The sequence below is a fragment of the Narcine bancroftii genome, chromosome 4 (genome assembly GCF_036971445.1).
Source record: "Narcine bancroftii isolate sNarBan1 chromosome 4, sNarBan1.hap1, whole genome shotgun sequence".
NCBI lineage: Eukaryota > Metazoa > Chordata > Chondrichthyes > Torpediniformes > Narcinidae > Narcine > Narcine bancroftii.
Genome location: NC_091472.1, coordinates 128,437,532 through 128,450,710, shown reverse-complemented (window position 1 = coordinate 128,450,710; position 13,179 = coordinate 128,437,532). Strand labels below are relative to the sequence as shown.

At 42.4% G+C, this 13,179-nt stretch overlaps 1 protein-coding gene across 3 annotated transcripts in view; it reads right to left on the bottom strand.

Moving 5' to 3' along the window:
• The window catches only part of smtnb (smoothelin b), a 322,821-nt gene that overhangs the window by 104,969 nt on the left and 204,673 nt on the right, over positions 1-13,179 (bottom strand). For all 3 annotated transcript variants that reach the window (XM_069932808.1, XM_069932809.1, XM_069932807.1), the window contains exons 7-9: positions 12,341-12,870; positions 11,656-11,719; positions 529-1,530 (exon numbers count right to left, since the gene is read on the bottom strand). In XM_069932808.1, the coding sequence (XP_069788909.1) occupies positions 529-1,530; positions 11,656-11,719; positions 12,341-12,870 (1,596 nt within the window). The remainder of the gene's footprint in view (positions 1-528; positions 1,531-11,655; positions 11,720-12,340; positions 12,871-13,179) is intronic.

Below are 13,179 nucleotides of genomic sequence, written 5' to 3'. Positions count from 1 at the left end.
ATCTGGCGTACAATTTTTTGAAGTTTCTGAATATTTGAGCAAATTTTACATTGAGAAATTTGGGTAAAACTTTTAAAAATATCAAGATATCAAGTAAAAGTAATGAAAGTCTGAGCTGATCTAGCAGGGTTTAAATGACCTCAACATTAAGAGTGCAGAAACAAAACCCCCATAATTATATTTCAAATGACATTTGCAAAAAAAAATAGTGCAGACAGACCTAATGTGTGTTATGTATGGCAAAACAAAGAACCTTGCTACACATCTAAAGTACGTCATTGAATGCACTAATAACATTCTATGTGGACCTGGGAAACAGGTCTGTTTTGTTTCAAATTTCTCAAAAGTTAAAGTATTTTATACTTTTGCAAATCACTTCATTCAGAAAGTTTATTTTAAAATCACAAATAGGGGTTAAGCAGTTTAAAAAAAATACATTATTTGTGGAACAGTGGATTATCAAAATATTATGATTTGAAGATATCCTTTTTTTATGTGAAACATCTAGATGGTGTTAAATATACATACCTCCTCTCTGTGAGGAAGGTGTGCCAGTGATCCTTGTAGTAACAAGATCGGGGTTCCGTCCATCCTTAATTTCAATTGTCATGAGTGTCTTCATATTGATTTTGCTGTTGTTCAGTTGTTTTTCTTTCTCAATGTGTCTGGGCAAGCTTTGATGAAAATGTCTGTTTGGCGTATCAGAAGGCTCTGAATGCTCAGCAGATCTAGGTTGTTTTAAGTGCCCTGAGCATTCTGTGTCGCTTTTGCTGGAGTCTTTCTCTGACGCAAGCTGATATGATTTGCTTATGTTGCTCCTCCCTGAAGTCCTGATGTATGATTTATCAGTAGCAGTTTTTTGCATGAGAGATTTCTTACTGCAATCCTTCTCACAAGAAAACAAGGGTAATGTTGATTTACTTGACCCATCGACAGGAACTCCAGTTCCAACTGGATGACTTAACAAGCTCTCAGAAGAAGAAACTGAGGAAAATGTTGCCCTAGAGGAGCCCTGGGATGGCACCTCTGGAATTGTAAAGTTGGATTTGGCAGTTCTATAAGTCAACCTATTAGCAGATTTTGGCAAAAACTTTCCATCCATTTGTTCAGAGCTGAGCAAGCTCTCTCTCAATGATGTTTTCCTATCTCGCTCTATTCCATTTCTTTTGTTTGAGCCTATGAGTTTTTTACTTCTACTAGATAGTAAGTATTCATTCTGTTTATCTGTTTTCTCTGTAGATTTGTCCACTTTCTGCAGATTCATAAGATCAACAGAGTTCCCTTTTAAAGATGATTTTGGGCCTGAACTTGCTGATTCATTCAGTTTTAATGTTGGGCTGCCTGATAATTGTTGCTGTAAAATTCTACTGCTTCTGTTTTCATTCAGTTGGTTTCTCTTCTGAGTGGAGAAGTTTGTACCAAGTTCTGTCGATTGCTTGGGCAAGTCCACAGTAAATTTCTTCACTCTGTCTTGTACAGAGTTAGTCCTCCTCAAAGGGGAGCTGTTCAAGTTAGTATCAATGGGCATTTCTGAAAATCAAGCACATATGAAGATTAGTTATAAAGAGCACAAAATGGCAATAAAGTAATTGTGTGGCATTGTGCTACTTATCTCATAATTAATCTATTTTCAAATATGTATGTTATTGTAGTCAACTAAGTAGAAATCTGTATATGACACATGATTAGTGAAGGAACAAAGAACAATTTATTATGTTTATCAGGCCTGCAGGAGAAAGCAAGCCGAACTGATATTGGTAACAGTCACCAAAGGACCATATCTGCAAATATGACATTTTTTTAACCTTATTCTGATGGGAAATCTCAGTGGATTATTAAATGCCTGAGGGTACTGGCCTGAAAGTCATTGAGTTCCATTCACAGACATATGTCTCATGTTAAATCAACCACAGCTTGTATATTTTATTCCAGATTCGATTTTTTTTTCACTGAAGATTAATCCTTCAAGTCAACTCAAGTTCATTGTCATTTGATTGTACAAGTACAACCTGATGAAACAGCATTCTCCAATCCTCAATGCAAAACATGCAGATATGCATCATTGTTTTGTACATGTGAGAGTCTCGGATGGATACTATGAGCAGTTCCTTTGGTCGATCAGTATTCTCACTGCCTGTGGGAAGAAGCTGTTCCTCAGCCTAGTGGTGATGGCTCTGATTGTCCTGTACCTCTTCCCCAATGAAAGCTGCTGAAAGATGCTGTGTGTAGGGTGGAAGGGGTCCTCAATGATTTTGCATGTCATCTTCAGACACCAATCACGTTGATGGGGCAAGGAAAACTCCAGTGATCCTCTCAGCCACTCTTATGGTCCCGTGGATTGTCCAGATCTATTTCTCTACAGCAACCGTACCACACTGCGATGCAGCCGGCTAGGACCCTCTTGATAGACCTCCTATAAAAGGTTAACATAATGGTGGCTGATAGTTCAACTTAGGGTCAAATGTGACTTGATGGTTGCAAACAGTTTGGTTCTTTTGCAGTTGCAAAGGAGAGGATTGGCAAGAGAGTGGAATAGACTAAAGACAATGATCCAGAAGTATTACAAATATAGAGGACTGAAATAAAACAGAAAAATCAGGAAATACTCAGTGGACAAGCAGCATCTGTGGAGAGAGAACCAGTAAACATTTCAGATTAATGTCTTTCATCAAAAAATTGGCAAAGGTAATGGATTTAATATTCCTGGAATTTAGATAAAGAGAATTTCTCCTCACCAAATACTTGGTGTAGCATATACAATTTAAAATACCATGAAATGCATTCATGGTTGTTCTGGGGTGAAGTAGAAAGAAACTTCCATTTAATTTTACGTTAAATTTTTGGGTAGAATATTCCCCTTGCCACTTTCTCACATCACAATATATGTTGTAGAGGATGAAGAATAGGATAGCAAGTTAACACTCATCTTTGAGTTCTATAAAAGACAAAGATCACTGTGACTCACTGTGAAGAAATAAAAAATTATATACAAAGGAAAATTAAATTTAAAAAAGTATGTGGAAATAAAAATAACAGCAGCCTTTAGTTTGTTGCAAAAGGCTGATAGTTTCACATAGGCTTGTATGGCTGAACAGACACTTGCTGAGAGTTCCCAGTTTGTTATGTCAGAGAATATACCCTTGGATATTGTTCAACTCTGAAATTGCCTGGCCAAACGAGATGTAATTTCTGAATTTTTTAGATCCAGGTTAAACGATGTACAGAGTTCCTTTGAGTGGTTAGTAGTAGTAGTGGGCTATGTTAGCAAAATCTCAGCCAATGTTTCATTAAAACAAATAAAAGTGAAAACTACTTTAAATGGTTACAATATTTTATTTGAAAGACTCCAATGGCAAGATGTGACATAATGTTTATGTCATTTTTATAACGATATCAAGTTCAGCCAATGTTTACTCAAGTGAAAATTCAGTACCTCATATGGTACTCTTTTATCTCTTAAGAGGGCTTACTTCATGTCAGTCATATAGCAATTGGACAACTAAATGTGAACTTATTTTGTTGGACATAAATATACAAAACACTAAATGATAATGCAGGGACATTTTCATTCAATAGTTCCTGTTAATTCTCACAGCTTTGAAGCTGAAAATGATTGGCCATGGGAAGTTTCAACAATGGATGATGGACACCTGAAGCATTCATGTCTGCGCAGAGTTGAATATCCATGTCACAGTTATTTTATAACACACTTTGATCTCCTCACCATGCCATGGGTGTAAGATCACAAATACCATATTTATCATGTGAAACACAAAAGATTGCAGATGCTATGATTGTAGTAAAAATACAGAAATGCTGGAGGAGCTCGGCAGGTCTTGCCGCGTCCATTGGAGGGCTCATACCTTGAAGAAAGGCTCAAGCCTAAAATGCTGGATATATATCTTTACCTCCTATGAACGCTGCAAAACTTGCTAAGTTCCTCCAGTATTTCTGTTTTTATTACCATATTTATCATATTTGTTATGCATGAATACATGTAGATTGGACAATCAGTTCCTTGTGGCCCTTTGCCAAACCTGAAAGAATCCCTACGCAGCATGTTTCAACATTTTTCCATAAAAAAAATTCTAGCCCAACAAATTAGGTGGTCAGTAATTTGGCAAAAAGGGAGCCAATGAAGTAAAATAAGCGATTAATGAAGATGATGAGTTTGGGGGAAAAAATAGATCAAAATAAATGTCAAAGACTATGCAAGAAGAGTCCTATGTATCGGCACACCACCACAGCAATCGGCCAGTGCTCCAGGCAGTGAGCACATCCAAGAGCCAACAGACCGCGCAGCAGCAATGGCCCCAGCAAGCGAACCGGTGGTTGAACGGCTAAGGCAGCGGAGGGGCTAGCATCCCCAACATGGTGCTGGCCCCGCTGCACAGCCAACAGATAGGGTAAGCGCACAGGGAAGTAAGTATTGTCATGTAAGAATGTAGCTGCACGTGGGAAACCTGCTATTGTTATGCAGGCAGTGGTGTCAGCAAATGGGGGCAAACGGTGGGAATGCAAACAGTATAAAAGTCGAGCTTCAACCCCAATAAACCAGAACTATACCTGACTACACTCATGGGTGTTGGTGATTCAGACGGTTTAGACGTCGTCTAAATCCCAACGATGAACAAGCTGGCAGCAACCTACGTAGTCACCCTGAAGCTGCCGACCTTCTGGACAAATCGGCCATGTGCATGGTTCAACCAGGTTGAAGCACTTTCAGATCCAGCAGATCACAGCAGAGTCCACCCGGTACTACCATGTGGTGAGCACCCTGGACCAGGGCACAGCAAGCTGGGTGGCCAATTTCATCCAGGGGCCCTCGTCAGAAGGCACCTACACCACCTTTAAAGACATACTCATTAAGACCTTTGGGCTCTCACAAGGCGAGAGGGGCACATCTGCTCCTCTTGGACGGGCTGGGGGACAGGCCCCCATTGGCCCTGATGAACAATATGCTGGCCCTCAATGGGAAGCATGAACCCTGCGTAATGTTCGAGCAGGCGTTCCTAGAGCATCTACCTGAGGACGTCCAACTGCTCCTGAGGATGCTGACTTCAGTGACCCCGGAAAGTCACAGAATGAGCAGACATCCTATGGAAGCGGAAAAGTGAGTGCTCGGCATCTGTGGGGGTCGTTGCCAAACCACCCCAGCCAGACCTGGACTAGCCTGCCGAAGGAACAGCAGCCCCGCAAGGGAGGTGAGCCCAATGACCAGTGGTGCTTCTCTCACCAGCAATGGGGCTCCAGAGCCTGCTGATGCTGAACACTGTGCACATTCCAGGGAAATGCCGGGGCCAGCTGTTGCTGATGTCCACAACAGCTAGCCAACAAGACAGCTCCCTGTACGTGAGGGACCGTCAATCTGGACAGCAGTTCCTCGTGGACACAGAAGTAGAGGCCAACGTCCTGCCCCGTCGGGGCAGGAAATCAGAAATAGGCAAGTGGGCCCTATGCTGAGGGTTGCCAATAGCGGCACGATCAGGACCTATGGCATTCGCAAAGTCCAACTGCAGTTGGGAAGCAGCCTCTTCTTGTGGGTGTTCACGTTGGCAGCAGTGGAACATCCTCTTCTTGGGGCAGACTTCCTGTGTGCCCACAGCCTGCTGGTAGACCTGAAGGTTCTGAGACTGATTCATGCACAGACTTTCCAGATGCTCCCTCTCAAGAACACTAGGCTCTGGGCTCCCCACCTGAACTCAGTGCAGCGATCCATGGACGAGTATGCCCCAGTTCACCACAGAGATGTCCCGCCACGAAGTGAGGCATCATATCCTCGCCCAAGGACCACCGCTCCACGTACGAGCAAGATGACCCCCCCCCCACCCCACTCCGAGAAGCTCCAACTAGCAAAGGAGGAATTCAAGAAGCTGGAAGAGCATGGCATAGTATGGCAGTCTGACAGTCCATGAGCTTCTCCCTGCACATGGTGCCCAAGAGGGGTTGGAGACCATGCAGAGACGACTGCCATCTCAACAAAGCCACAATGTCAGATAGTTACCCCGTGCCGCACATCCAAGACTTTGCAGCCAACCTGCACGGAGAGATCTTCTCAAAAGTGGACCTCATGCCATCAGATTCCAGTACACCCTTATGACATCCCCAAGACCGTCATCATCACCCTGTTCGTTTTGTTCGAATTCTTGCGCATGCTGTTCAGGTTGAAGAATGCCGCATAAACCTTCCAGCAGCTGATGGATGCAGTGGGCCGAGACCTGGATGGTACCTTCATCTACCTACATGACATCATCATGGCGAGCAAAGACCAGCAAGAATACTTGGTGCACCTCCGCAACCTCTACACCCAGCTGAGCACGTTTGGACTGATTATCAACCAGCTAAATGCCAGTTCGGGTTGGAGACCATCGACTTCCCTGACCTTCGCCCAAAATCTCGGACCCCTGGTCAGCTCACCAACAGTGTCGTCTGTCATACATCTCCAAGTACACCACAGATGAGCGACATGTCTCAGGCAAGGACAAGGTAGTGGCGGATGCACTATCCAGGCAGAACATCCACGAGCTGTTGAAGGGACTGGATTTCGTGGCGCTAGCATAGGCGCAGCAAGACAACATGGAGATGCCCCAGTACAGGACAGCCATATTGGGACTACAACACCAAGACATCCCGGTTGGCACAGGTAACACCACCTTCCTGTGCGAAGTGGTCACCGGACATGCCAGACCTATCATCCCACGGGCTGGCTCACCCATCCATCAGGACCAAGGTCCGACTGGTGGCCAGTAAATATGTATCTCCGGAAACATGTCAGAGGTGGTCAGAGTGGTTAAAGGTGTGCACACGGTGCTAAACAGCCAAGGTACAATGGCATACCAAGACCCCACCACAGCACTTCGAGCCCATGGAGCCAAGGTTTGACCATGTCCACGTGGACATCGTGAGACCCCTACCAGTATCCCAGGGGTTCCGCTACCTGTTCACAATGGTTGACCATTTCACCAGGTGGCCAGAAGCAGTCCTGATGGCAGACACACCTCCACGACTTCATGCGCCAGGGCCCTCATCTCCTCCTGGGTGGCCTACACCCACAATCAAATGGGCTGGTGAAGCACTTCCACGGGCACCTCAAATCCGCACTCATGATCAGAGTACAAGGACCCAACTGGGTAGATGAACTGCCAAGGGCACTGCTGGGGATCCACACAGCGCCCAAGGAGGACCTCAACACCTCTTCCGCCAAACACGTCTATGGAGCTCCACTGGTGGTCCCTGGGGAATTTGCACCATCTCCATGCAACAAGATGACACAGCAGTACTCCTCCACAGGCAACTTGGCCCCGACTCCACCGACCAGGCACGGACAAATGAGGACCAATATACCCAAAGACCTGCAGGACTGTGAGTATGTTTTTATTCACAGGGGTCCACACCGTCCACCGCTACAGAGCCCGTATGAGGGTTCATTCTGGATCATGTGCAACAACAGTGCCATGTTTGAGTTGGAGGTCGAAGGCAAGATGGAGGTCTTCACTACAGAGAGGTTAAAGCCGGCACACCTGGACCTGACACACCCAGTGGAGACGCCAGCACCACGGAAGAGAGGCAGGCCACCAGAACCTACATAGATACTGCCTTCGGGCACCAAAGACAATACCGCCGGTTCTGGGGGGGGTCATTGTAGTGGCATGTCGCCACAGCAATCGGCTGACACCTTGTGCGGAGAGCACAAGCAAGAGGCAGCAGACTGCACAGTGGCACTGACCCCAGCAAGTGAATTGGCGGTCGAGTGGCTAAGGCAGCATAGGGGCCAGCATCCCCAACATGGCACTAGCCTTGTGCACAGCCAACAAATAGGGACAGCATGCAGGGAAGAAGGTATTGTCACGTAAGAATGTACCGAGATGCGAGAAGCCTGCTATTGTTGTGCAAGTGGTGACGTCAGCAAATGGGAGCAAACAATAGGAACACAAAAGGTATAAAAGTCAGGCTTCAGCCCAATAAACCAGAGCTATATCTGACTACACACGTGTGGGTGTCTTTATTTTGAGTAGCATGCGGCTACACCTATGTATATTTTTGGTTATGGTAGCAGCCTGAAGAAAACTGAGGTCCTCCATCTGCCAGCTCCCCACCATGACCACCAGCCCCCCCCCCACATCTCCATCGGGCACACAGAACTCAAAACGGTCAACCAGTTTACCTACCTCGGCTGCACCATTTCATCGGATGCAAGGATCGACAACGAGATAGACAACAGACTCGCCAAGGCAAATAGCGCCTTTGGAAGACTACACAAAAGAGTCTGGAAAAACAATCACCTGAAGAAACACACAAAGATCAGCGTGTACAGAGCCGTTGTCATACCCACGCTCCTGTTCGGCTCCGAATCATGGGTCCTCTACCGGCATCACCTACGGCTCCTAGAACGCTTCCATCAGCGCTGTCTCCACTCCATCCTCAACATTCATTGGAATTACTTCATCACCAACATCGAAGTACTCGAGCTGGCAGAGTCCGCAAGCATCGAATCCATGCTGCTGAAGACCCAACTGCACTGGGTGGGTCACGTCTCCAGAATGGAGGACCATTGCCTTCCCAAGATCGTGTTATATGGCGAGCTCTCCACTGGCCACCGTGACAGAGGTGCATCAAAGAAGAGATACAAGGACTGCTTAAAGAAATCTCTTGGTGCCTGCCACATTGACCACCGCCAGTGGGCTGATATCGCCTCAAACCGTGCATCTTGGCGCCTCACAGTTCGGCGAACAGCAACCTCCTTTGAAGACCGCAGAGCCCACCTCACTGACAAAAGACAAAGGAGGAAAAATCCAACACCCAACCCTAACCAACCAATTTTCCCTTGCAACCGCTGCAATTGTGCCTGCCTGTCCCACATCGGACTTGTCAGTCACCAACGAGCCTGCAGCAGACGTGGACATAACCCCCATAAATCTTTGTCTACGAAGCCAAGCCAAAGAAAGAAAAGAAGAAAGCAAGTGGAAAAGAGACCAAGAAACACAAAAAAATGGTTCAGACTTTGTGAAAGGGCATGCTGTTAAACATTAGGATTGAAAGGGCAGAGGAGATTCTTGCTGATAGAGAAAAAGACAGGCCATCTCTTTTTAAATTGCCATCTCACTGTACTTAAACATACTGAACTTTTAAGACAGAAACAGAATGATGGCTCGATGCTATCCAAAATGTCAACGTGAACTTTTAATTATATTTTGCTAATAGTTGCCTTTCACTAATAGTGAAGCATCACAATTAAAACAGACTCTATCCTTGTCCAGTAATTGCAACTGCACTTATTGATTTTGCAGTTCTACTGAATGGTGGATGGAAATGTAATACCTGCTTACTTTCCCCAGAATTTTGAGACCAAATGTAGCATCCCAATGTACCTCAAATTAATTTTATTACTCAATGGAGAAAATGAAAAAGTATGGAAGTATTTACTTAGACAATGTCATCTAAATACAGGTTGGGATCTTTAACAGAAAGGGGTCATCTCAAAGAGAAATCCATTGTCATTCCATGGTAATCACAAAAGTGAGCTGTAAGATCATTACAGGGGACAGAAGAACTGTAGTCAAGGGAATTGGTGGGAACACAATTCTAATGCAAAGTTGAAAGTTAAAAATATAAAGAAGTATGTAATTATTCATTTATGAAGGTCCTTATCATACAGCACATCTAGCTAGGAGGGCAGGCAAGCAACATATTAGAAATAAATGCACAAGAAATATATGACAATATTTCAGAAAATTCTGTAAATACTCAGAAGTTCAGACGGTATCTGTGGAAAGAGAAATAAAGTTATGTTTCAGGTCGAACTCCCTTCAACAGAACTGAGGAGCTGCTAAGGGTTCCTAGCATTTTCAGTTTTTATTTCAGATTCCCAAATTCTGCATTTTTGTAAAAGTAATTATCAACCATGGAATCAAGCTTGTCTGTGGAGTCCTGGATGGTAGAGTATCCTGCCAATGCCCCATGTCTGAGGTCACTGAAAAAGAGGGATGAAGTATGAAAGGAATTGTATTTCAGCATAATCCCCTCAAGAGACCACAGTGAGAGAGTAAAAAAAAATCTTAGTACAATTGTATATGTTTAATCTAAATATCATAGTGACTAAAGAGTTCGTCCAAAGTTGCAGGCTGATATTTTGCACATTTTTTTTGAGGACTGAACGAGTAATGGTTAAGTACTGAAAAATGTTAGTGGTTGTATTGTGCCTTGCTTGGAATATAACTGGTGGAAGCATTCTTTCCTTATTGGGATAAAATATGAAAGTCAGTACCATGAATTTCACGTAATTGCACTAATGCCATAAGCATACATTTCCTTTTTTTGCAATGGACTTTCTTCTGCTTTGTGGGAAAACATATGTATGAAGCTAGACTTTCCAAAACACTAAAAAGGACTGCTTAGATGTTTATCACTTTTATCTGACAAGAGAGTTCCACCTCACTCAAAACTACAAAAAGTACTTCGCTGAATGAATGTAAACATACCATAAATGGAAACATTACAAGTTCATAATAGGAAATTGCTAGGCAACAGAGGAACATGTTTTCCTTATTATCTTCATCATTTAAATCTAAAGATGTTGCTTGCCCCGTTTAGTAGGAATAAAATTTTGAATAAAATTTCTTCTCGTACCTTGTCTATTGTCAGAGCAAATCTAGTCGAACCAGCAATAAGATGGTATCTAAATGCTTTGTTGTGTAAATGAATAGCTATTGTGATACTGGATTCAAATTTGACTTTAATTTGATATCTGTGCTGAATTTACAGATCCAACCAAGGCAGAAGCAGGAGTACTACAATTGGTAAGAACAGACCCTATAATTGGTAAGAACGGACATGGAGTGAAAATGTATCTATTATGATTGTTTTGCTATCCAGGAGTACCCATTTGGATATTAGCAAATGCTTGAATCAACTTCAGCTATGGTGTTTTCTGTGACTCAACACCCTGTTGGCAATTATAGTCTAACCCAGGGATGACCAAACTTGCTTAATGTAAGAGCCACATACGATGAACTTCAAATGTCATTACTAATCTGAAATTTAACTAACTTAGATGAACTAACCCTAATCCTAAAAAGAATGGCCAAGAATGCAAGCCAGAAGCTCTCAAGACTCACCACTGGGTTATCCAAAATCTCCTCAGGCAAAGTTAAGACTTTGATGGTATTTTCTCCATTTGACTATATAAGTTCAGCTCTAACAATTCTCAGCAAGATTAGTATTATCCAGGGGAAAATAATCTTTGTTATTTCACTTTTTACTTGTCTAATGCATGCTGTATGAACCAGAGGAATTCACAAAAGTTCATCAGTAGCAGCTCTATCATCCACAATCTCTACCTCTAGAGCAGGGGCAGAAGGCTCATTGGAAAACCACAATTCCTCCCAGTTATCACCATTCAGGTAAAGAAATACATTTCAGTTCATACATTGCCGATCAGTTAAAATCTTAAAAACACCCCAGGAAAACCTTTACCATATAGTTTCAAAAAAGAGTTCACAACAAGAAATAGAAAATAAAAAGACAGTCTTATCAATAATACCACATCTTGTGGATGCACAAAAATAAATCTTAAATTAGCACTTCCATCCGTGACATATACAACCATTCTGAGACTTAACAAGGTGATGAAATAACTATAAAATTACACCCTCTCACCGGTTAACTCTTTCTGCTTGGACTGAGTTGCTAAGTTCCTCGCCATTTGATCTTTGTACGTCATCTGATAAAAAGAAAAATATAATGACATCATTATCATGGTTCAAAATTCTCCAATCTTCCATGAACACTTTAACATAAGAGACTGTAGGTTTTGGGAACCTGCCAGCTGTAAGGATTGGTTGTTCCTGAAATCAAATGTTCATTTGACCACCTACATGCATTTGTGGATTGACATCGAAATGTTTACAGAAGCCAAAACAAAGCCAATTCCTCAGCCTGTTTGGTCATCTGAAGAAACATTTAACATCTTGATGGTGTCAATTATCTTTGGCCTTTGTAAAGGCTTAAGGGAGGCCTCAAAAGTATCAATAAAAGTATATTTTAAAAAATAACAAACAGCAGAATAATATGTGTAAAGGTAATCAGGCAGAGACGGGCTGCAAGTGTGTAACTCCGTCTTTTCAATGGAAATTTGTGTTTTTGCACTAATATAAAAGCCTAGGAAAATGTATAGTGTATAGAAATTCTTTACTTTTGTGATGGTATGCAAGCAAAATTTGAACTTATTTGTCAAGTGTCTTTCATGATACCATTCTTTGCTCCAAACCAGCATCAAAATCACATCAAATAAAATGGTTCCCTGGATTATTTCCAATGTTTCATCTTATCCTGGAAATCTTACCATTTTATCATGTTCTATGAAGCAAGTCCCTCCTTGTTCCTTATCACTGGCTCTTCTTGTAATTTGTGATGGAATATTATCATCTACATCAGAATGCAGCCTTTTTTGGACAGATGTCAACATCCCATTTTGGGAACTTGTCTCTGCCTGGAGACCTGTTGTCTCCATGTTTTGGGCAAATATACTCTTATTGTCATTAACCAAGGAGCAACCATTTGTATTAAGATTGGCATTTTTGTTCTTTGCATCATCATCTTCTTCTGCGACGCTTGAAGAGCCCTTCTGTAATATTTTGTTATGTTGTATTTTAATTGTACATTGGGTTTCAGATGCGGTTCTGGGATTTTCACCTGCCAGTCCTCCATTGGAATCCTTGCCGCTCTTTGAATCCCAATCAGAATCAATGCTACTGGTGCAAGGATCCAAACCAGAGGATTCTGCTTTCTGTCGAGATGTTTGAAGAGATTTCAATGATCTGTCCTCAATTTGTTTCAGTGGATCAAAGTCAACAACCATGCTGGAGGCCATTTCTGTAGATTAGAAAATACAATGTTTTAAACAAAAAGTCTGTATGCATTTATAGCAAAGCCCAGAGAATAGAAAGGCATTCTACTACTCTATTATCATTCTAGTCATTTCATTCATGTTCTACAAGATCAGATGACCTATAAACAGTATCAACAATTTAACCACAGTTCTTCAGAAAATGCTTTATGCATTCTGTTTTATCCAATTTCACAGGAAATAAACCAATTCAACAGCCTACAAATCAGACTGATTAAAAAAAATACAGTTCAAAGCATCCTTTTTGCAAAAACAGTAAAATGAAAGAAGAAAAT